We start from the raw sequence: 26,248 nt of genomic DNA, 5'->3' as shown, positions 1-26,248 counted from the left end.
GCAGAGCTTAAACTATCTGGAGCTTGATAAACGTCCGACATGACAGATGATTCGATTCGTCTTCTTATCAGCCATAACGGGCTCGAGTCAACAATATATCACCCCATTCAAAAACCATCCGACGATATTAAAATCTCGAGCCTCTCCATCACGTTGGCCCAACCCACCGGCGTCTGAACAAACCGTTCCAACTCTACTTGACGATCTAATCGGAATCACTGGAGGCGATCGCAGTAGAATGGCACTCTATAAGTGCAACAAGCGACGCGAGGCAGAGCGTATTTGCATCGATTAGGAAACAAGGATAGCAGAAGAGAGAGGATGATCTCGCTGAAGCGCGGCGAATCGCGCTTCATTACCAAATAAAAGCCGCTTACCCGCGGATTTCCACCGATGATGGTTGCAAGCCGTTTTGCATATCCAAAGGTGTCAGTGTTCTATTCGTGTTTCCCAACACGAATTCGTTCCGTTTCCTCGTTTCAGCTCGGCGAATATCAAAGTCAGGGATCGTGGCAGTATCTCGCGACGAAATAACGTGAATAGACGCACGTTGCGCTTGAAATGCAACAGCGAAATGTCAGGCGAATTCGGCCGAGCGAAAATGACCAGAGAGGTGCTCCATAAAGAAATTCAACGCGCGATTCCGGAAATAATTTCGACGTGGGAAAAAAGCAAGATCCGTTGGAAAAAAAACGTCGGGAATATTAATTCTTCTTTGTGTAGACCGGTCGAACGGGAATTTGAATTTCTGAAAGGACAGCTTATTACCAAGGTATGTTTTATCAATGATGAGTGGAGCAATGAATGAGGGTATTTCTGTGTAAACATGGTGAGCTTTTTTCTGAGTTATATGGGTAAGTATATATCGGAGAATCGAGCTCGTGGAAGTTTTCTTGTTTCGACCTATTTACCATTTAAACGATATATGTAATTGTAGGACAAAGATTTCAAATTTCCAATTCTTTCCAGGTTTATTTGATAGCCACAAAAACAATTACCTATAATTTTTCCATATATTACACGAGAAGTAAAGAAATGTTTAGGAATGAAAAAAAAATGTATTTGCAGTTCTGATTAATTTTTAACGTTGTTACAATTCTAAAACTGTAAACATACCACTGCAGTAATTGGAAGAAGTCGGTTAGACGAACGGATTAACCCAGGACTATTATTTCCGATTTTTAAATAATAACGAACCTGATTAAATATACAAAAATGAATATCAAGAATTTATGGATCTGAATTAAAAAATTATTATTGTTAGTAACTATACTACAATGACCATAGCACGAAGATTATAATCTATTAAGAGATCTTATGAGTTAATTAGAAAACAAATTCATAGAACATGTTTAATATCACAAACTTACGGAACTGAATCCCATGACCTTAAGCAGCCACACGGTGAGCGCCAGGTTCAGGATCACGATGACCATCAAAGTGAGCACCAGAGAGTACAAACACCTTTTCCTCCATCCATAAACACCTAACCTGAATCCACCTTTACATGACGCGGTGCCGGAAGTGCGGTCCTCGAGAATCGGAGGTGTCGTCCTTGATGATGGCCCTGCCGACTGTCGCACGTTGCGACCTCCGGTCGACGTGCACGGCTCGTCCGACCAGCCTGTCTGCCCTCGAGACATTCTGAAATCACAAACGAGTCAACTGAAACATCTGTCCTCTCTCGTCGTACGAGTTCTCATGCGATAAACACGCTAAACACGTGTCATCGTAAACATTAATGTTCTCTTTGTCCAACTTTAGGAAACTAACGAAGTTTAAACCGTCCTTCGTACTTTTAGTTATTCGTCCTTAAATGAGTAAGATTGCAACGAAACACGGTTTACTATACGAATTGTATTTATTACATGCGAGTAGGAAATTTAATTTATAAATTTTCTATAAGTTGTTGTAAACTATAAACTCAACTGCCCCCTAACTAGGAACTTCCATGAGAAGTTAATAAAGCTGCATTATATTTAACAGAAGAAGTAGTAGAAAGAAGTTAATAAAGAATTAAAAGTTGATGAAGATACCTGAACTTCAGTTAGTTTTATTCTTTACAAATGTGAATGTGATATGATTTATGTTTGATAAAAAGTAAACGATACGTAAGGGAATATGGAATAAATAAAAAATAAATACAAATATTATTATGTTTAAGGAATTGTTAATTGAAAGTTAATAGAATCACGTTGATACGTGTAGAGTGTGTGTTGAAGTGAAAGCGTACGCTATTTCTGGTAATCGTCAGTAGAGCGAAACGTCAATGGTCAGACGGAAGCGCCTTTTATTATATTAGAAGTGTTTGATGATTTTTCTCTTATACTGGTGGCTGCTATGGAAGACTTAGTGATCCCAAATTTTGACTACTTATTAAACAAATATTTGTGTAGTAACTCTAACGTCGCAAAGCTAAAGACAGTTCTTCTCAGTCGAGCAATGCTTAAATTAAATTTTCCCCTTCTTATCTTTAAATTTCAGAAAACTTGGTACGTATTTCAAGCAACAGATGGCAAGAGACTCCTAAACGATAACGCATAAAAAAGTTGCAGTTGCATAGAAAAAACAAAGAAAAAGGACGAACGAAGCTTTAGAGCATAATTGCCAGCGATTAATAAGGCTGTAATTACCAGGCCATTTTTTCCCGATGATTTATCAACGATTTATGTCTCGTCCTCGCACACCGGGTGCAGAAAATTGGTCGTGGATGGGGAGAGGAACAGAACCGTGAGAAGACTGATCTCCGGTTCTTACTTCTTGAAACACGAGCCTTCCTTCATACGTGCCCTGCGTCCAAACATCCCACCCATTTCCACACAGTCCATTTTGCACCGAAGCAGCACTGAAAACACGCTATCCCTTTTTCTTTTTTCCCTGAACGCGATACGATGTTGGTAACAGGCAACGGGATCAGATTTTTGTCCACGAGTAAGAAAAATCAATCATACGAAGCATCAGCGAAGAAGCCGCTGAATCCGAAATTAGCGTGGCAAATAGGGGGCCGTAAAACCGCGTACAAAATGGTGTGGTGGAGAACCAGAGGATTATCAAATGGCAGATAATTAACGGCGGTAGAGGCGTGCGCGCGTGAAAAATGGACGAGCCGGGAAAAAGAGCGGGAGGGCGATTAAAAGGGAACACCGACAGAGAAGAGGAAAAAGGAGAATCGATAAGCGAGACCATGTTCCGGGCAAGGAGAATGTAAGAGGAAAGGAACGAGGGAACTTATGTAAATCTGACTGCGAAATAGCGGACGTAACTCTGTGCCTTAATCTCTTGCCTCTCGGTCGCCGCTGACTCGAACGCTTTTACTTGACTTTTACTTACGCTTTCTTACCTTTTACTTTCTTCTTCTTGTCAGTCTTTCAAAATGTGGTCTCGGAATATTCTTTTTTTATTCTAGTTTTTATTTTAGCCGTTTGTTTAAATGAAATATTAATCACGCGTACTTTCTTTAAGACGTCATATATTTAATCAAAGCGATTTCTACGCGATTCAGTGTACTTTCCCAGCAACTAACTGGTTTCATCGGCCCACATTCACAAGCACTATCAGTCCTAGAATTGAAAAACTCTGAATGGAGCTGTTTCTATTTAAATTGCAAATTTTATTATTGAGATTCAGTTTCAAATTTGAAATTTACTTGTTATTACAATCTATTTCAAAGTAATTGATAGCTTAAAACATTGTTTAGATAGAATAAAGCGTTTATGTTTTCCACAATTGTTGTGGCAATCTTTCTTTCAAATTTATAAAATATCATTATGAAACCTCTTAGCACAATGTATAATACGTGATTTATAATAATCTTTTTATTCCTTAATATATTAATGGTTAACGATGTCACAAAATTTAACGAGCAAAACAAATTTAACGTCAAATTAAAACTTTGAAAAAAAAAAAACATACATTTCATATGCGCCGACCTAATTGTTCTCATGTCCTGTCTGTCCTTTTTTTGCCTGCCGCATATACTCTGTGAACAATTATAAGGGAAGTGAAAACATCGAGAGACAAATGGGACAACTGGCGGAAAAGAAGGAAGACAAATAGATGGAAACACTAGCATAAAGCGAAAGAGAAGTTGCACAAGGGATAGAAGAAGAAAAGGAGAAAGCAAGAGTGGGGCATGAGCTAAAATATTCAATGCTACCCTTTTGCCTTCTTGTGGATAATTATACCTCTCGTGGATATAAAGAGCTTGGTCGCTCGAAATTAAAAGCTCCGAAGATAAGCTCCTGCGGGGAAGAGAGCCGCCAGCTTGCTTTTCAGGACTAGGAAAGTGTACGATTTTCAGCAAGGGAACAGCCAGAAACGGGGACGGTGAGTGGAAGAGGGAGAAAGACAAGAGAAGAGAAAGAAGGATTAACGATTATAAGGACGCTGCCACAGCTGCACGCCTCATCGAAGATTGTATTTAACGAAGGTCTTTAATCTGGCGAGCTTTTTCGGATTCCGGACTCGATTTTCGATATTAATTTCTGTCGCCCTGCTCGTTCCCAGGCACCATAAATAAAACGCGGACACGCGCTAGTAAACGGCTGCAAGGTTTGACATTCTTGATTTTGTAGAATATTCAGAGACCTGTGAACCATCATTGCGAATATTCAACCATGTTGGGATCGATTATTCGCTGATAAAATTCGTTCTATTTATGATTAGATTTTTCCGAAAGGTGACATATTGGACGTTCTAAATGCGAAGTATGAACGAAATATATAAATATATAAATATGATATTACATCGTATTAAACTGCACTTGGAACTCACAACGGTATTATTGAACTATAAACATGATTTTTTAATCCAAGTCTAGTATTTATATTAATAATAACAGATGAATTCTCCGTTAACACAAACGAAGAATAAAATCATTTTTTACAATGTAACCTTCTCTTCGTTACCAACACGCGTATTAAATAATTCTAACCTCTATTAACCTTAACTTCCAGTACCTTATTTCAAAGTGCTTTACTCTATAATTCTGTTCTGGTTTTACTTTAAAAATCACAGAAGCGTAATGGCTGCAGCTCGTTTCGAAGCGACGATTTTTTGCCCCGTAGAAACGTACGAACATTTGAAGTCGATTCGAACAGGAAGGGGTAGTTTTATACGCATTTGAAAGTCGTTACCGTGGCGCAAGAGGAGTAAACCGGGAGAAACGGTGAGATTCAGGTTCAAGGGGCAATTACAAAGCGGAAATATACGTCGGATCATAAATACCGTCGGACGTATGTTAAACGGGCGCTGGAACTTTTGACGTAACGCGAAGTTAGCGCGGCCACCGCCATAATTTCACGGTTTCAAGCCCAAAGAGCATTACAAGTTGCGAAATTATCACTGTACTAACGTACGACCGTGTTACACGTTTTTTCCTCCCGTCTCGACATCCGCGCGTACGTATTCTCCGTTTTCGCCCCCTTCGTCCAGCTTTGGCCGCATAACTTCCGTGATAAATAGCGCTTTGTTTAAAACGAATTAAACGAGTGGTCGGTTGCTTACGCGTCGCGGAGCCGCTCGGCTAGAATTGTGGCTTTCGAATGCAGGACACGCGAACCTGCGCGCGATGAATTCCAAACCGTCGGCGAAGATGAAAATCTTGAAGGAAAAAGGGACGGGATTCCCGGGATGGATGGTGAATTATGATATCACGCGAGATATCAATGCGATAGTCTCGTAGGGACCGTGTTTTTAGAACGTTACAGTTAATTGTATGTGATTTTAACGCGCTTCAGACTGCGGTATTACCACGAAATGATCTTTACTGTCTGTGGTTTTATACCTGTAATAATAACTGAACAATTCCAAATTCAAACTTCTTATTTCGTATTGTTACATACGTACATGTTTCTAGATTCGAACTTCTATATTCAAATACAAACACAAATTTTTTAATTCAACCTCAAATTTAGGTCTTTCAATTGAAACTGGAATTCGAATTTTATATTCGAATTCAACGTCGAATTGAGAGTTTCAAATTGCAATTTATACAACGAGAAAGAGCCGCAAGGTTGAGAGAAATCGATAATGTATAATGTATATAATACATATCTTGTGTGATTCGTTCTAAAAACAAAATTCCGAGAACGTTGACAAAAGTAGTTGTACGTATCTTGAAAATATGGCAGATACTTTGATTTGTTGGTTTAATAATATTTGTTTCGAGTGTAATGTTTTATAAAGAAAACACAAGCGCGACAAGTTCGAAACTTTTAGTCTTCATACGGTTAATTAAATTCGAAACGGTGACAAGTAAACGTGATGGAAAGGATATTAAGCAAACCACAGCGACTGGAAGTTAATTTCCCTGCTAGGATGGGTAATAACGATATTAACCATCCGTCATGCAGGACAACGTGATTAATTCACGAAGGAAAAATATATCCGTATTTATACGAAATGCGGATCAAACGAAGGACCGCATCGACTATCTCATTTCCTCGCCGGATATCGTCTTGGTGAGATTATTTTCTGTACAATGTCCATTGTAATTTCTCGATCTCTTCGCGACAGGATTCTCAGGTTCGTTAAATGTTCCTCTCTGAAAACTAACTCCACTCTTCGTCTATTTTTCGTTTCTGTTCAATAACTATAAAGAAGAACGAACGATCGATCACCATTCACTTTGCTTTTGATGGACAGAACCACGACGAGGTATACTATTGTTCAAAGGTATCCAATATCCACTTACTTGTTTTTAAAAAGATATATTTTAGTCGTAAAATTATGGATGAATTGAACTGCGATGATTTTAATCTTTAGAATCATCATAGACGCGTTATAACAAAATTGCACAGGGTTAACACTAGAAATACCGATCTATAATAACATTTAAATATGTTACCTAATTAGACTTAAAGTAATATGATGAAGATGAATAATGACGATAATGAAGATGAATGAAGATGAATATATGTAATCATATTTCTGTCTGAATAAAAGCACTTATATGTTTTTAGTAATTGCAAAAACAAGAAATCTAATACGTCATTTTTGCTAGTTTAGAACCAGAATTGACGTTTGTAATTGTCAATCTTTGCAGAGCTATTTTATAACTTGACAAGCTCTATATGTTCCGATCGTTTAATCTGCCAATTATAAACCAAATAACAAAAGATCGGTTCAGACATTATAAAAATTAATGAATTACAAAAATTAATTAACGAATTGAGGAATACATTATTACTATGTCTTTCGACAAATTATCCAAATTTTTAATCTAGAGATTCCATGAAGAGATAGCGAATGTTACTTCCAATTATTAATTTCTCAATCAATTATGTTCTTTGGACGAACTCGAATGATGTTATTACGATAATGTATTCATCTTGTATTCAGGAATTATTTGCGAGGATACTGGAGGCTTCTTTTCATATGTTTCGTGACAACGAACGTCCAACCAATAGTTTCTAGAAACTCGCTGGATACCCGAGATTCTCTTGGAGCGCGATCGTTGCTCCTATTCGAGCCATGCCAGGCGTCTAAAGGAATTCTGTCGATCGTAATCGGCCAAGCTGCCTCCATTGTGCTATCCCAGTTTCGACGAGTTTCCGCCAAGATTGACCTTTCGGATGGAGTCAAGTAGCCTTTCGAATTTTTGACGAGTAGCAATTATTCTCCTCCGGCCGCGTTTCGACCAACTTCTAGCCCACGTTCTATCCACATGTTAATCGCAAAACTTGCGAGCCAATTTTGTAGAGGTTTCGAGAAGCAAGGCAATCATATACTAACGCTTAATTACGAAGAAAGTTAGAGCAACAAAAGTGTAATAATATTCTTGAATCATTTTCCGATTACAGATATTAAATAGAAACAAAAACTTTCGAGTAGAAATGTAACAATTGAAGGATTTTCAGCAGTAAGAAGGCAGTCTTAAAATTGAAATTATATCCATTGAAAGAGGAAGAAAAGCATAAGTTTCGCAGACAAAGGTGCAAGAATTTATTACTACGAGTATTAGTTGACTTACCATCGATTGAATTTACAGCGAGTTTCAAGAAGTAATTTCATTTTAAGTTGACGTTTATCGATTTACCGGAATTACTGGGAAATAATCAAAAGTAAGTAGAAAGTGGTGCTTCCTAACAGCTTCGAAATCTTTCAGCTTCCATTTTTTGTATTGTAATTCCTCTTACAAAGGATCGCCGTCAAATTTTCCACTAATCGATGTTGAAAATTCCACATCATAAATGTTTCATAATTCCAAAATACTTTGTACCTCTCCTGTCAAAATTCTCTGAATCAAGAAACCGTGCGCACTAAAAGGCGTGTTCGCCTGCTGGTTCAAGAGCATACAGGTTAATTGTTTTCTTGTTGACGTTATTGCCGGAAAGCCAACGACTTATCGGGTGGTTAGTCGAAAACCACAGTTCTGTGGTTGTTCAGCGGGAATGGGCGCAAAGGGGTCGATTCAAGCAGCGTTCGGAACAGAAAGGGGTGTGACGTCGACGGAGGTAGTCCGACTTGGTGCTGTCGGCGCCGCTGGTGGTATCTAGGTGGTCTAGCCCTTCTCGCGCTATTGCCGCAAGCCAAACATAGTTTAAAGCGAATTGCCGTTAATGAAGACTCATTCGTCGTAACATCTAAGAGGCTATGCTGTACGCTGACTTCGCTTCGAGACCTTCCTTTTCTTACGTTTCTTCCTTACCCAGTTCCCTCTTCCTCCGTCCACTTTCTTTTTCTCCAGCTATTCTTACTCTCGGTAGGACAGCGCGGAAATTGCTCGGCAATTTCCATGAAAAATGCCAGAGGTTTACAGTACGACCGCAACGAACCGCGGCTGTCCTCGTCTAGTTTGCCACGGAAATTACGCTACCTTCCTTCCTTCCTTCTCTCTTTCTGCCCTTCGCTTTGTCTGTCTCTCTTTTCCACTATTCTGTTGTCAGGTCGTTTCAATTTTACCGCGCCGGCCAGTTTATTGAAATAAAATTGCCCGCTAGCTGATATTCGACTATATTTCCTGGACTGCTTCGTCCGGAACTGGATTACCGTTGCCGGGTAATTACGAAAATCTTGTATGATTCCTAGAATTCGCTATTTTACGTGTACCCTCGAGTGGGATCTTCCTATCTGTTGCCGAAACGAGAGCTCTGGAATACGTTACTTCGGGAATATAAATAGAGGGAAAATGTGGTATGGTTGCGGAGCCGATGTTTCTGATATCATAACTTAATGAAGAGAATAATGTTGGACGTTTCTCGTGGACGATTCAGTCCTTTAGGGCGAGTCAGAAGCAGTTGAAAGAAGTTGTACGTCTAGGCATGTCTATCACCTGCGAGCGAAGAACAATTTTCATAATGTACGAGAGATTTGAAACTTATGATACACCGTAAAAGAAATGTACTTGTATATAGGAAATATATATCGTGCATGGGAAGCCTTTAGAAGAAAGTTGCCGTGAAAGAATCATCATGAAAATGTGGATGAATCGATTATGTCATAATTAATCAAGATCGTAGCTACTACAAAGTTATGAAGTATCGAAACTGCAAAGAATATATTTTTACTACGTAAAAAGTCGTCAGTGCGCAAATTGTTTGCCGCAATCACCGGTGGCACAGTTATTGGCCTCTACAATTCAGCCATGAGCTAAAACCCAGAAATCACAACATCCTCTTACTCTACTATAATTCCCGTAGCGTTTAAAACTCTCCCAAAAAGCAGGAAAAAGGTGAAAAGAAAAACAGCAAAAAAGCTTGCCTCCAAAATCCAGTAGAACGTTTCAGAGGTAACTATAGATAGCCGGGGGAAGCGCGAAAAATTCCATTCGGGTTTCGTCGAGTGGCGACGATCGGCGTGACGTATTGGTCAGTGGCGCGACGAGAATCCGCGTGAAATACGCTGCCGCGTGGTCCGACCGTATTCACCGGAATCGTCGTCGTCCACGAACGATTTCCTAAAACGCGAATCACCGAGTGATTTACCGGGAGCGAGGCTGAGCGTAGTTCGCAAATATCCATTAAAAGACAGATCGACAACGCCCGCGAAAATAAACACTTCATCGGATCGAGATCTGACGTCGTGTAGGATTCCGCGTGAACACGCGTTGACCAAGCCTGATGCGGGCCCCCGTGTTTCACAACGTGGTTATGTTTAACGGGCAGATAAGCATTTACAGGGCAATCATTCGGGTCTATCATCGATTTATCGGTGAAACGGCCGACGAAGTAAATTAAAAGGGCAGGTGCGCCGATTATTAACGCCCGCATACACGCCAACCGAACCGACACCGGTCTCTCCTCTCCTCCCTCTCTCTTGGTACGTTTTCGATCACGGCATGGCTGCTGCCGGCGCGTACCTCGCGTTCTCATCATTAATATCAATCATCGTCATCGACATTCCGCCGCTTTTCCCGCCCGATAGTACGCCATGATGATCGATCGGCAGCCTCCGATACTGTTGTCGAAGACAAGCTGGAAATAAACGTCGATTTCACGGCTCGAAATCTGTAGTCGCCCTACGTTTACCAACGCGTACACGACACGCAAATGTTTCGAACGAGTACGAATATTGTATCTGTAATAATCTGTATACACATATATACTTTATAACTATTGCCGTGTAAGGTTAATGGTTTTAATAATGTCTTTTGTACACGCAGAGAGAAAGGTAATGAAAATTATAATATCGTGGAGGCAATCATCGGCGCATCGCTACCCGAATGAAATCAGAGCAGAAGCGATACAGAGTAAAATTGTTTGTAGTTCCTCTGTTTGATCTGTCGACGTTAATAACGCTGCTCGATTGCGCTTCGATGTGCACCGCCTCTCTGATTGCTATACTACACGAATTTCTCGGACCCGCACCATTTTCTCTATCATTCATATGCATTTTTTCCTTTCTTCTTTTTCTTCTTTCGGTAGAATTCGATTGGGTTATGGAAACAAATTGTTCTTTAGAATGATTTAACTGTAACGTTTGTGCACATTTTATTTTCCCTGTTATAATTTACCGAGCACGGTTTGATAGAATCGATCATCTATGTTTTTTATTCCGCAACGATATTGTAAGTGATGCATGTATTTCCAACGAAGAACTTTGGATAAAGAAAGGAAAAATAGACAGAAAAATATCGTTGATGGATAACTTTGTTTCCAATTAGATCATATTGATTCTGTTGCCTGTATCGATACATTCCAGATTTACCGAGCACCGTGCCATGATATCTGTGTTTTCGATTCATTCATATGCTTTAAATGGGCGAATATACTTCTGGCCGTGGAAGATCTTGGAAAGAACGTAGAAAAAGAACAGAGGATATAGAGAACAGAGAAAAAGAATACGAAAGAAATCGTCGGTTGAAAGTTTTTTATAAACGTTCTGAAAGCATTCTCTCTCCAAAGAGGAACGATGTGAATCGCAGTGTACCAAACACGAAGAAGATTTTCCCGGTGAAATCTGTTCGCCTAACAAAAAAGCGATTTGACGTTCAACGAGAAGGGTCGCGAGCTACAAAGAGACGTGAGAACTTCGACATCTGGTATCGCGAAATTTATGATTTTGACCACTGAGAACGTCGCGTCGGTCATATAGACGGCTAAATGTCTATACCTGTTACACGTATCTCTCGGTAAACTGCCAACGCGCCGCTTATTTTTCTCTCCCTTGTATCCGACCCACGGCCGATGCTAAATTTGAAAACTTGCCTATCCTTTGATCTGGACACGTCATAACTTCCGGCCACGCTTTTGTTTGCGTTTGCGGACAAGTCTTTGAGCAACGGAAGGAAAAAGGTCGGTTCACGGTTGTTACCTTCGACCAAGTTAAAATAATTTAAAAGCCTTCCCATCTGTAAGTAAAAATCGCTCGTTAAACTTAAAGAAAGAAAGAAAAAAAAACGATTTTATGGTTATAAATTAGGTTTTATCAAAGATGGGTAATCCTCTTATAGGTTTTTTTTTTAGCATATATAGGAAGACAAAAGCATTCTACCGCTACTTTTTGAGACGTTTAATGGAAAAGTGGTAAAAGTGTACCTTTTTTTCCAAAAAACGAGATAAGTGTTTAAAAAATTTCATCATGAACTTCCATACCACTGTATATAATATGCTTTTACTCTTTACAATCATATGTACAATATAATTTGACATTCTATCTCATTTGATTCTCCTCAGTATTTAACACGCAAAATACTTGCTTTTGTGCTATGAATGGATCGAATAGAAACATTCCAACACTGATACGTTACTGGCTACAAAAAGTTCATTTAAATTATGAACAGGCTCCGAAAATAAATAATCGAGTATGAACTAGTTTGGGTGAAATATTAAACGTTGCCTCAAACTGAACATACAGATATTTTTACTAGAATAATCTTTTACCCTCAGCGTTCTCTCAAATTAAACGTTATTTCACTTGTATCATTTTTCCTCTGTATACTACTCATGAGTACTTGTACTGTGAAAAGCTACTTCTCCAAAATTATCGGACTTTATACATTTCAATGTTCTACAAATACCATTTTTACCTACCAGTAGTATAATGCCATGGATATTTAATGTACAATAAAAACCAGATTTATTTTACGCGATGTATATTTCTACCTCGCTTTACGATACATCGCTTTAGTTGGTAAATTCGTTCGATCGCACGAACATTCAAAAATCGCTCTTCGATTACTGGGTTTAATGAATCCGGGTAAATTATATCGATTAGCCGAACAAAACGAAATAATTATCAATAAATGTAACGAAATCCGATAGCTGGCCAGATTTATTAGGAAACGTTCGTTCCACACGGACGAAAATTTAAGGGAGATTGTTATCTTTATTCTGTTACATATATCACCAAGGGTGCGGAGATAGTAAAGTAATTGATATGAAGCTGGACGAAAGGATGGTAGAGGTCGGTTAGGAAGAGGGAGTTATACCGATGGAAGTAAAAAGGCTCGAGGAAAAGGAAGAAGGGATGAGAGAAGAAGGAAAATCCATCGACTCACGTGGTAGGTTTCTACGAATCCAAGGAAATCGGTTTAGAGACCGGAAGGGAGCTGCTTTGATCGCGTTACCGGCTCGATCTCGCGGATTAGGGACGATCCTTTTCCTCTTTCTCTTTCCCCTTTGCCGTTTTCTCTCGTACACTCCGCTCCCTATTTTGTTCTTATCCTCTGGCCACCTTTTCTCACCAAATTCGATATTTCGACTGTGACCGTAACTTGCCCTAAGGAAAGCTCCGTTTCCACTTAGCTTCATCTGACGAATAAATGGGAAATAAAAATAAATTCTCGCACCCTGTTCTATTTATTCGCCCGCGTTACGTATGTTATATCGGGTAGCTCGTGGGATTAATTAATTGACAAAGTGTACGTTTTATACGTATTTAACGGCCATTTAGCGTACGAACGTTATTTCACCGTGCTTTTGCACTGGTACGTTTTTTTAATCCTGTGATGTTTCAATTATTTTTGCTTGATAAAAATAAGACTTCATATAACTTTTTGATGGACGTTATTCATTTTCTTTATATTACCTACTATGATGAAAGCTTTAGAGTAAAAGTCACGTAAACGTCAATTAAAAAACGTGACCAAAGTAATTTACATAACTGCTACTTTACAAAAGCTTATTTTGCGAGTCAGACATTTTTCAAAAAATTTCCATTTATCTGAAAACAAATAGTCTTTATGACAATATTATGAACGTTCCAATTTTGTCAAACTTTACACAAATTCTTAGGATTCCCTTTCATGACTGCAACATTAACACAGAATTCAACAACATAAATTGACTAACAAAAAATAAAAAAAGAAAAAAACAGAAAAGATAACTGCGAATAAAATATTACATTCACGGCATGGTTCTTAATACGCTGAGCTCGTTCCTATACAAACAACATCAACTCGAATACGTTTCTCGAGTAGCAATTTTTCTTTCTCATGCGATTCTCGTCGGTACTTCTCGCGTATTAAGCTACTGCTCGTACAATATCAAATGCTCTTCCAGCTATTGTAATTTATGCATCATCTCCGGCCTGGAAACGCTTCACCGGGACGAACGACGAAGGATAATTTCAATCTTCGTCTCTGCTTAGATGTAGCATGAATAATAAAGTTCGGAAAGCGCTACGAAAGTGAAACGCTTCCCTTTGTCCCTGTCAGGCAAAGTAATAATTTTTGAGTCACGAAGACAGACTCGCCCGTAACCAGGAACCTCTTCGTGAAATACCACTGCTTGTTTCTCGTTTCAGACATTCGACAAATGACACACGACGTCTCCGTAACACGCCTGGGATATCCGTTGACTTTTGCCTTCGGTGTCGTTAACATTTCCTGGTGGCCAGGCGGAGATCTAACATTTCCCCTTTCGAGACCCGCAGAACATCGTGTTTCCTTCAGGACGCTCATTTTAAATCGAGTGCGAGCCGTAGATACTTTATTTCGTGTAAAGTTCAATTTGTCTGGATGACGTTTCGTTTGGATTTCATACAGCGAATTAAACGATTAAACACGAATTTTTTAAAATTAATTTATATTATTGAATTTTTCTTCTTAGCATTGCGGTTATAAAGGATAATAACCGCATATTTTTTTAATTATAATATATATTTTTAATATTTTTTTCGTCCATCCAAACATTGTGAGTTTATGAAGAATGAAGAAATTGAATTACTTACTATAATAAACTTTTCGTTAAAATTACGGACACTCTATTTATGTTTCTGGTTTGTATACTGATTTTGCATAGAATACCTATTATTCCAGCATATTTGTTGTACGTTAACAAAGCGTTAACAGTTTACGTTCTACAATAATGTTACGTCCACTTAACTTTGATGTGTTTCACTGCTTGGTCCTTAATGGATTAATGCTAAAACTCAACAAAATCAGAACGATGAAAATGATCAATTTAGAATTTTTTAGTTTCGAGAACGAATGAGCGTATGCAGGTGCATCATTATGCAACGAATAATTTCTTAACAAAAGAGGTGTAAAAGGATGAAACAACGCGCAAGAATGGAACACGATTTATCATAAATATCAAGATCATCATTTATAAGCACAAGTATCAAAGGAGAATTTATACGTGTACAGGTACGCCAATATCTGTGCTTTAGCACATCACTCTTTAAGTTGTCCTGTAATGTATAGGGCGAATCGTAGGAAGATATCATTGTGCCGTATCACCGCATGGCAAGCGTTGTAAACCATAAGTGCGATAGTTAGTTAAAGCTAGTTTGCGAGTAAGTTACCTGCCACTGTGACGTGCCCTTAAAATTTCAATTAACGTGCAAATGACTTCGAGTATGAAAATGTATTTGCTAACGAGTATTTCGTCGTTCCTTATGCTCATTTCCAAAAGAGCCTGTACGCTTGTATTAAAATTTTTTACTATTTCATATCAATCGATGTAAAGCGATTTCAATGGAAATAAAACATTCTTTTATACATGCTCCGTATTCGGTCACTATTACGCATTTTAACATAGGGTCTTATCATATATCTAGGATTGTCCCGGACAGGCCTGCATATGTAACTCGATAGAAGATGCGTGATCGAAAAAAATCCGGATTTTTTAAATAAACGATCATAAAAGTCAAAGAATAGACTAAATTATTAATTTATACAAGCCGGAACAAAGTCTTAGAATCATTAGAGGTGTCTTCGCGTAAAGTCAAGTAATATTTCTTTGGAATCTTTCTAGTTTGTTAGTTCCTTTTAACGCTGCAATTAACTTTTCACAAAATGTTTCAGATTACGTGTCATAAAATACGGTGACCTTATTCCAGCTCCATCCTTATTCTCATTTCATGTATACATATAGCCAAAAACATTTGCCTATTTTCTACCAATATAGTTCCAATCTAAAACGAACCGAATAAGATGAAAACATTTCTCTTACGCGTTTGGTATTCGACACTCGATAGCAGACACTCAGCCACCATTATCATAAACGCTATTCCTCTCGTCATAAAACCGAATCGTTTCTCCGACTTCTCGATACTTGCAAAGAGAACATAGTATCTTTGCGCGTATGCAACCATACCGTATTTTACCTTTCGCGAATTCGCTGGCAGCGTCCCGTTCATATCAGGAACGCATCTATCCAGCGGCTTGCAGCCACGAACCGTCGCCACTCCGTTCATCGCGACAACCCCAATAATGGCTCTTGCTATCCGATCAACGCGCTACGTAAATCCAGCGTCCTTCCCTTCGTCCTCAACCCCGTGGTAGTCGTCGTCGTTTTCCTCTCCAGTACTCTGTAGTCAGTCGGCTGCTCATGTCCAACGAGAGTTGAATTTATAACGAGCCGCGGCGAATTTATGAGATGGTCTTTCCACCGAACGAAGAGGCGAGCCGACGGGTGGCCGTATCGGCAGATTTCGAAGGGAAAGAGCCGCAAGAGGTGGAAGTATAGCAGGACGGAAAAAGGGATGGAAAAGAGTGAGCCAGCCAGGGGTAGAGTAGGTGCAAATGTAGACTCTAATCCAAGCGGTGGTGAGCCATCGACAGGAAGATTTATCTCGACGAGGCCAGCACCGTCGACTAACCCCTCCTCCCTTCCCCTACGAATACCCCCGGCAATCCCTCTGCCGCTCGACGTTCTCCCCGAGTTCAGACCGGGGAATTAAATTCGGCCGCGAGGCGGTTAGCAATATTTTATGTCCCGATTCACCTATCCTCTCTCTCTCTCTCTCTCTCTATCTCTCTCTCCGCGTTCGTGCGCGTATATTCCTGCACCCTCTGTCACACTACTTCGCCACCCTTTCCCTCCGTCCGTTAGGCGTGAGCGGATAGCGTCACGACGAAGTTTACGCGTTAAATCCTGGCCGATTGAACGATCGGCTGCGACCCCGATTCTTCGACAGTTAAATGGGTGAGACAGATTCGGGCAGCTGGGGAAAATTCCGGGATTTGAATCTTTGGTAGGGCTTTAACTTCGAACCCAGAGTAATAGTTACATGGTAGATTGCGGTTAGATTTTTAGTGAACTTTCAGTGGACTAAATTTTAAGCCTTGTAGAAGAACGGATGATTGATAGATTGGACTTTTAAACGTCTTTTGTCCGAATGATTACGGAACGGAGAAATCACGTGATTAATCGTATAATCATTAGCAAACACGCAATAAGTTGTGGAATAATAAAGGCAATTATATAAAAATTACGCTACGTTCTTATGTAAACATAGCCAAATTGCCGAGAAATTTCATGTTCCTCGGTCTATCATCAATTATCTAATCATTCTCCAGTTTAAATGTCACTGAAGAATAACGCTTTCGTATGAAAAAGAGTGGAAACTTAACTTAAACCCAATATTCCTACGTAATCAATATCGGAAAGAACCGTATTTAGAGTAGTTAGATGAGAGTTCTTTGTAGCACGATATAAAGCCAGCGACGTTAGAATGTCCATTGACGTGATTAATTAGACGCTGATTGTCTTGTAGAAAAGTGTTCGATATTTCAGAAACGTAACAGGCATTGACACTTCGATTATTTCGGTGAGATCAATAGCGGTGGATTGAATCAGAGTCGATCCGGTATTAATTGTATTCCAAAGCATTGAAAATGGTGAAATTCTGGGTTGGTTTCGTATAGTACGCGTACGTGTGGCCCGCACACGTGCAAGGACCGACAGCTCGGCACACGGAAAATCCCACATCGTGGCTTTACTCGCCGGCGAAACTAATCGAATGAATAAAACAGCGGGCGTTAACGAACAGGTCGGTCCCTCTTGGCCCTAGTGCCGGTTCCCGAAACTTTGCTAATGGAATCGTGCTCGCTCGTAAAGGAAATATTAAATGCTCGTCCTACGTAGTTCTGGTTTCGATTCCTACCTTTGCTTCATCAGTGGGAAGATCGCGAGAAATTTCCTCGTTTCTACCGATCGCGGACAAGACGTCAACTTGTTTGACGAACAGACGTCACTTTTGTTTGACGAACAGGTGTCACTTTAGTTTCGTCTTAATAGTTCTTGGATACATTGTATAACTGATCAAATTTGAAAATAAATTGAATTTTAATTTTCTATCTATCTCATCTGAATAATTTTAACGACTTCAAGAGTTGTATAATAAGAACGAGTAGAGAATAATAGGGAATTGTATTCTATACTCTATTCTCGACTATGGAACTATAATAATACATTATATTATGTTATATTATATATAATATTATATTACAATAGTAAATGTAGAATATACATTGATGTAAATTATCTCTTGTTTATTCGTTCGACATTTGGATCTGAAATTCTCGAATTATCAATGATTCGAAACTTCAGAGTGAAATTTTTGAATTGTAACGTTAAAAGGAGGGAACAAGCCTTTGTTCATATACTCGATCAAAAATCATTCGATTTTCCAACAATTGCGCATTAATCTACAAAATTACTATGAAATATTATGAATTTCCATCGCTCTAATGATTTCGTTCTTAACATTGCCATCTACGAGAAATAAAACCAATGTAAACGTGGGAGAAACTTCGTTAATAAACTCCGTAGCCAATAAAAGCATTTAGATAGAACGACGTAATCGCTAGTAAAACCTGTCGAGCAATAAAAGAAGAAGACGAGCACTATGAGAGATTTAGGGTCGTTTATTAAGCGAGTCCCGGAGACGAGGTTCCCACGAGGGACGATTATAATTACAAATTTTGGCCGGCGCTTATCCTCTCGGCCGCGAATTAACTCAACGCCAATTGTAATTATAATTTCACCGAAAGAAACCCCTCTCGAAAACTTGGAAAGTTGTTGGAAGAGTAGAGTACTCAACGGTGTGTTTCAAACGGGGATGTTCCCGGAGATCCGAGACTGTTCATGGAACAAGTAAAAAGTTTGTCGAGTGAAACGTCTTCGAGGCGAGCGCCATATCCATCTGAGAGCAACGTTTGATTAATTTGGCACGAGTTTACGCTCCCATTTCACGGAATTAGACTAAACGGATTGTCGTCCGGTCAACGAGGCACCGACTGATGCACAACGCGAGTACAATTCCAGAGCGCTAACGCGTCCACGCTGCTCGGCGCCTAATACGATTCCGTGCACAGTGTGAGTTGGGGTCAGCTGTCTCGAACTCGACTCGTCTCCGTACGACTAGTCTACTTCTGACCAGCTTCGACCAAGCTTCCTGAGTGCGGATCCCTGACCGTGGTTTCGGTCAAGTCTAACTCGAAACTAAGCGGCACCTACCACTTTACGCGAACCACCCGGCATCGGTTGATGCTGAGTCAATAAACTTGACGAAAATTGCTCGAGAAACTTTCATCCTGCTAATTACCAGCTCCAAATAATCGGATCCTCGTTACCATCGACCGATTTTCGCAAGTCCTTTGGTAGAATCGCGAGATTCCAGGAAAAACAAAGGAAGCGTCGTTACGTCGAGGATAGATTTTGCTGGAGTAGAATTATCCAGTTGAGACAGTTTGTTTTTTTCACGCGGTGGCATTGAACAGTGAAAGAAGATCGTATCGGTTTGGATGTGAAAAGAGTTTTTAAGAGTGAAGGGTCTTACGGAAGAAAATATTTGTTTATACAATGTAAAATGTTGGTTATTACTGGATCAAAATATAGTACTCGTTATGATATTTAGTAGTTTTGGATCGAATTCTCGTTTAATTTCTATCTTTATTTCGCAAATAAATCTAGCTTAACAACGTCGTTATTCACATTTTTCATTTTCCAATTGCAAATTTCTAATCTTCTCCTCGCAAGGTGTCCAATTATTTTCGTACCTTTACAATATATTTTTCAAGATGATCATGCCTACATATTCCTTCGCCAATTATAAAAGAGAAAAAAAAAGAGGAAGAACAATGTCAATCTTTTACATCCAAGCATTTGATAACGGAAATATAGCTTGTCCTTAACACCTTCCGTCAAGTCTCCAAGGAGTTACGTAAAACTCGGGCGACGAAACAGTGATAGTATAGCCGTGGGGAGGTCTGGGCACGTGGCGTTGCGTGCCGGTTGTTCGTTCTCTGAGCAGCTGTCCTGCCAACGAGGATTTGTACCAGCGAAAGAACTGATCCGTGAGCTTGGACTAAACTTTCCCGGGCAAGGTCAGAAGTCAAGACGGTTGAACTGGGTAAAACGAAGAGCTGGATATAGAAAGCGTGAGAGAGAGAGAGAGAGAGAGAGAGAGAGAGAGAAAGAGAAAGATAGGGCAAGTAGAGGGTTACAGGAAGCGAACGGGAGTGGTGGGATTGAAAGACAGAGCGACAGAGGACCCAGCAAAGCGACATCCGAGACGGAACTCAAACATTGGTGTAGCCTCCGACTCGTGCTCTCTTCTCTACCCTGTTCGCCTTTACCTCTTGGTTTCCCTTGGTCGGCTGCTACGTGTATACACACACTTAGGCACACATTTGCACGGGCACACCGCGGCCAAAGTTAAACTGCGTCGCCTCCTCTCCTCTCTGTGTCTTGCTAGCTTATATTATCCAGTTACCCGTGAGGCTTACTAACCAAACAAACGAACAGATACCAGTTGGATTTTATGATTGCCAAACCTTCCGTTACTTTCCATCCTCCCCTTTGGCCCTCTTTGCGGTTACAGTTTTTTTAGTGTCTTTTTTCACACGGGGCAGGTTGTTCCGAAGCGATCTTTGACCTGTTACGAGGACTGCTCGATGGTATATAAATATCGAATGAATTTTATCTGGGTTTGTAAGTTTGTAAGCGAATGAGGATACAAATAAGTACACTATTCATAATAATTGGAGCATTATTTTTCATCTTTACCAATGAATAGCGAAAATGAAGTTCCAGTTCCTGTTTTTGCACACTTTTCTAAATGACTGGATTAAAGTCAATGTTTATCGCAGTATCGTACTAGCAACGCTATTGCAATCGTTACTTCTCTGAATATTTTGTAAATTTTTCCTTGGCCATCTAAAACCTTCGATTTTGTTTCTCATCAGCTCTTATTTTTCTGCTCCATTCTCTTCGAACGTCATTCTCTACGAGTTTCTATGTGTCAACTCGAAAACATAAAAATGTCAGATTTTTTTTTTAAATCATGTAACACAGTTGATTTCGGAATAGAAGTCTTCTTAAGATCTTTACAACACACACAATTTAATCAACCGGAATTCAACGACGATATACTTCAATACAATGGTGCAAGCACAAAACGTTTTAACAGCTCAACGACACAAGTCTCTCATTTTGTTCCATATTGACGATCCAGCGCACGTATCTTTTATACGATATATAGTAATACCTGTGCATTCTTTCCATCGTATTTCACGGTCTCTTTGATTCGATTCAAGTAAACAGACATTCCCAAAACACACGATCGAATATGACGACTCAAAAGTGTACAAAGTTTAAAAATAGCCATATTCTCCTTTTTCGCTACCTAATCTCAAATACTAAGTTCCTGCTATAACACACTAGAATTAATGTTTATTTGTTATCTCTAATTTTCGAAAATTATCGTCGGTCACCGACAATGGATATTTACAAAATAAAAAATATTTAATAAAGAAGATTCTGGTCGTCGTAACGCTTAGATAATATTTACAGGACGTTTGTGAGATCCTGTTTTACAGAGGGACTAGACCGTTCTGTAAATTTTAACTTGCCCAGGAAACTTTGTTCTTTATGCTTGGCCGCTAATTATGAAAAACGTACTTCGTCGAAATGTGCCCGGTTGCAGAAAGGAAAGAAAGAAACATTCGCGAGCCACGTGATGTCAACCTGTTCCCTCTAGTTCTGGAAATTTCCGGGACAGGAGCGCACATCTGTTTCACCGTTCGTAGAAGGAACTTTCTTTGTTAAAGATTAAGGAGCTGTTCGTCGTGAGCAGAACGGTCTCCTTGCAAAATGCACGATAGCGAGAGAATTCGCCGTGACTTTGAGGAAAACTATTCGCGCTTAGTTCTAACTCGACCGGTCGCCTACCTCAGGGGTCATTATCTCTTCGCCGCAACCACCGGTCCCGAGGGTAGTCCTGGACTCCGCCATCCGTTGCCATCTTCATGCATTGAACCTTCAAACGGCAGATTAGTTTAGAGTCGGTCGTCTAACTCGACCGCCCACCTCGTCACTCCGTGCTACGCTTGCCTTCCAACTGAGTTATCTTAATTCGAGATCGCTTTGCCAACTTTGTTCCCTCGTTAACCGACAAAAATTCCTCTTCGTAGAAATCTACGTCTCTCGCCTATATCTCTGTCCTTCTCACTCATTATCAAGCTAGATACCAACGAGGCACAAGCCGCCGTAAATACCAGCCCCTCGAGTCCTGTAAAGCGCGCGATCTATCGGCCCGTCGAGTCTTCGTGACGCAGACGAATATGGAAACGGACGCACCGTGGTTAGCATCGTTGGAATTACGATCATCGACGATGATAGTAAGGCTAACAGTTAAAGCAGGGGTGAATCTGCAGCAGTGGGTAAACCGGCGCGCGACGACTGCAGCCAGCTCGCGTGGACCTCGCGTGGATCTCGCGTGGATTTCGCGCGGAATGTCGAGATTCGGCTCGCGTACGCGCGAACACCGTGTCGAAGGAACCCTGGCACGGTGTTCCAGGGACGCGTCGGATCCCCTGGGTGTAACCTCAGGCCAGCGCAGCCGGCACACTGCAGGCGCGGACGGCTCGAGGCTCTTGGCTTTTAGGTCGATTCTGTGCTCTCGCACGGAACTTCCGTAATGCGTTAATCCGACAGGCACGTATCTACGTTGGAGATAAGGGGTCGCGTCGGTTCGCTCGTAACCGGAGAGAGTAGTAAGAGGCTGATTCTCTTCTCTGGCTGTGTCTCACGAACGGACTTCGTCTAAGGATAGACGCTGGCTCCGCGCGAGAGGCAGATTCTCTCCTACGTGACGTCGAGTTTGCTCGATTTGCCTTAATCGAGTCTTTCGGTCGTCCGGTCGCCCTGGATTATACGGGCTCGTCGACTATTTCGCTCCGTAACAAGCCGCCTCAGCCTTCGCATAGATCGCCTTATCTACGCCCGCCGCGAAAGCCGGCTTTTTGCAGCCGAACCTGCACCCCGTGAACAGCCGACCGGCCTCTAGAATGCCAATTATTCCGCGAGAAACTTCGTCCGTCGTGGATAGAATTTAATTATGCACGGAAATTTGGCCCCATTTCCGGTGGTGAATTTCGTCAATGGACCCAGTTATCACGGAGGAATCGCTCGATAAACGGCCGGCCGAGGTTGATCGTCGATGAGTGGTGAAATTTGGTAAGGAAAAATATAATTCAAATTTTATATTAGCGATCTGATCGATGTTCGTATGAATTTTGAATTTAAATTCAAATTTCGTATGTGAGATGTGTGTTGAAAAATGAGAAAACGCTTAACGTTTTTAGCGAGGTATTACTTTAATTTAATTTGTATACGAACAAATGTTAAATATTTCCGATGAAATTCTTCATGATTCCATTAATTTATCTTTCAATTCGTTACGACACGTGACGTGCCAGAATGTGGTATGCGATGAACATATGTTGAGATAGAGGAATCATTTAATTATAATTTATAAGTGATCGAATTCGTGGTTTATTAAATTCGCCATTTGATATGTATCATGGCTGTGATTCGTGATTTTCACACTTGATTGGCAAACCATATCATAAATCTCACGTGTCATTTTAAAACAGGAGATTAACACGATACATTAATTAACCGAACTGTTGAACTGAAACCGCTCAACTGAATCGCTAGCATACCATTCCCACAATCTTTTCTCGAGATTCTTGCGTAATTCTATATCCCTATTGACAGATATACGTATAACGAGATAAAACTAATCGTGCAAAATTATCAAGAGTACACGGTTTCTCGATAGATCGTGCTGTCAAACTGCGCATTGTATATACGAATCCTCCCATTTAAATTCGATAATTTTTTCATAGATTACTACTTTTTCTACCCATACTTTACCTAATCTTATATCGTGGATTTACTTATCTAATCGGTTTACTATTCTACCAGACTGTAGAATTACTCATCTTATCGATCTATTGCAAATGTAATCAGCATTTCGAACGCAATATTCAACTATAGAATAGATTTCGAATTTTCAATCATATTCTATAAATAATTGCAATCCTCATAAAGTTAAATTCGCGTTAATCATCCGGGTGATTTAGCTAATCGAAAATCATTATATTTAGCTGAACCAATCGTCGACGTTTTGGATAATTTCCAATCCGATTAGAATTTTTCTATTTGGAATGTGTTCTTCGAATCCGTTTGAAATCGAGCCATTATCCACCCAATCGTCCTCGTGGAAATAGTAAAAGCGTCATTAGCACATTCACGACGCCTGATATCGCGATAAGCGTACCAACGTTTCCGCAGGCGTGTTTTCATCGAGGAATCTCGCTGGTGGCGTGCTTGAGCTTAACAATATACTGTCGGGTAAATTGAATCTGATCTCGTCGTCTGGAGAATTCATAAGACGCGGCAGCATGCGAGTGCGCTTCTTTAAGGGAGTCTCCTCTTTGAAGTTTTTCGAACAAATTGAGAAGACCAGAGCGATGTATCTTTTAAGGACCAGTAATCCTATCTCGTTTGCCACGAAAACAACGTGCATTCAAGCATAAAGCACGTGGAGCTATGGAAGCAATAATTTTAAGGGACAAGCATATGTCGAACGTGTTCCTTGGTAAATTGGCTACGTTGCGTTGTTCGGATAACATCGGGTGCCCTCGAAGAAGAAATGATATTGGCCAAGTCGTTGTGGTTGAGGAGGAATGAGATACGAGGAGAAAAACTCGTGGAACGGCGCATTTAACCGAGCAGGTTGGGTGGGTGAAACTCGACGAGACGAATGTCAGTTCGGTTACAACCCGAATTCAACCTACACTTTATTTGTCACCCACGCCATTCTCGTTTTCGTTTTATTTTATCCACCATCTTTCCTAGCCTTCTGTTTAACAGAGGTCGACCTTGCTGTGTTCATTCTTTGCCCCGGCTTAGCCCGCACGCGCTGATTCTATTATTTGTCGTCGAGACCGCGTCTCCAGAAAGCTGTTGGTATACACCGTGGACAAAAGTCCCGGGACGACTGATGGCGTATATCATGCTATTATGTCTATCGCGCTGAAACTTTGTTGCTTGGAATATTTCCTTCTACATTGGAGGGCTTTGCATTTTACCTGAATCCAGTGGTTTTTATTTTGAAGCTGCTCGTTAGGAGCACGTTATCGTTGGCAATTGGATGGATTTAAGAACTGTTTATTTTATCAATAATTAGCTCATTTCGCGATCTCTGATGAAAGTAGTCGTAATGTTGGAAAACGTCGATAAAAAGATGTTCTTTGCAACTAGAAGGTTCGATTTTGATAATTGCACGAAGATTTTTGAACACTTACGATCGACTCATCGTCGCTAGAGAAATGTATCGAAGTATCGAAGTATCGAAGCTATGAGTATCGAAGAAATACGTCACTTCACGTAATCATCGCTGTTTCCTCGTATAAATTCACTCTGCTTTCCTTTTCTATCCGCCTCTCTTTCTTTCTTTCTTTCTTCCTCGTAATAACAACACCGTAGTTATCTGATACCGGACTAGTCTCTTTCTGAGTTAAAAGATCTTTCTTAGTAACGAAGTTATACATAATTGGAACAAAGTAATTGTTGTCGGACTATCTCTATGTAAATCCACTGTCAGCATCTCTCAATCTTACGAGGTAATCCAACTAATCAGTATAGCTGAACGCAGCTGCTCGATGTCAGAGCATCTGCGCATCCAGACTCATATGCAATTATACGGACTAATACTGATTTATCCATACGCAACTGATACAAACGTGTCAACTAATTGCAGTAGGATAACGTCAAAAGCGATTATGTCTCTAAACTAGTCTTCCTGAAATTTTGATTGATCGATGCTAAATTTTACGCTAAAAATTCAAATACATCGTCGGGGACATTTTACTGTCGAAGATAATTTCCCTTGAAGAACTGCTTTTGTTGAGAGTTATAAATCAGAGAAAATCGATTCTGTAAAATGTTTCCTCTTCTTACACCTTTTCCCTGCAGCTACACCACTTCAGACTTATCGACCTTCTTATCAGTTAAAAACGTAACAATCATGTCCAGGACACTGCCACGTCGTCCGATCAGAACTCAACAAACTTATTTAAGATCGTATCAAGATTCGTACAAGACCTCCAATACTCAAATACACATTCGGATTAAAAAACGCATTCAAACATACTACGCCATATATCATATATAAAAAAAATACCATGTTGCACAAACATAAATATGGATAAAAACACCAATAAAATGGGAACATCTCTCGTGCAGCGAAACTCAGTAGTAAAATATCGAAAGAGCACGATATG

At 40.1% G+C, this 26,248-nt stretch overlaps 1 protein-coding gene across 10 annotated transcripts in view; it reads right to left on the bottom strand.

Annotated features, from left to right (window-relative positions):
* Scgdelta (sarcoglycan delta) overlaps nt 1-26,248 on the bottom strand; it is a 218,882-nt gene that overhangs the window by 24,149 nt on the left and 168,485 nt on the right. For all 10 annotated transcript variants that reach the window (XM_069114810.1, XM_069114809.1, XM_069114815.1 and 7 more), the window contains one exon: nt 1,371-1,644. In XM_069114810.1, the coding sequence (XP_068970911.1) occupies nt 1,371-1,644 (274 nt within the window). The remainder of the gene's footprint in view (nt 1-1,370; nt 1,645-26,248) is intronic.

This window comes from Bombus flavifrons, chromosome 6 (genome assembly GCF_040668555.2).
Source record: "Bombus flavifrons isolate JBK064 chromosome 6, iyBomFlav1_principal, whole genome shotgun sequence".
In the NCBI taxonomy this organism is placed as follows: domain Eukaryota; kingdom Metazoa; phylum Arthropoda; class Insecta; order Hymenoptera; family Apidae; genus Bombus; species Bombus flavifrons.
The sequence above is the reverse complement of the archived record's forward strand: the minus strand, read 5'-3'. Positions and strand labels throughout refer to the sequence as shown.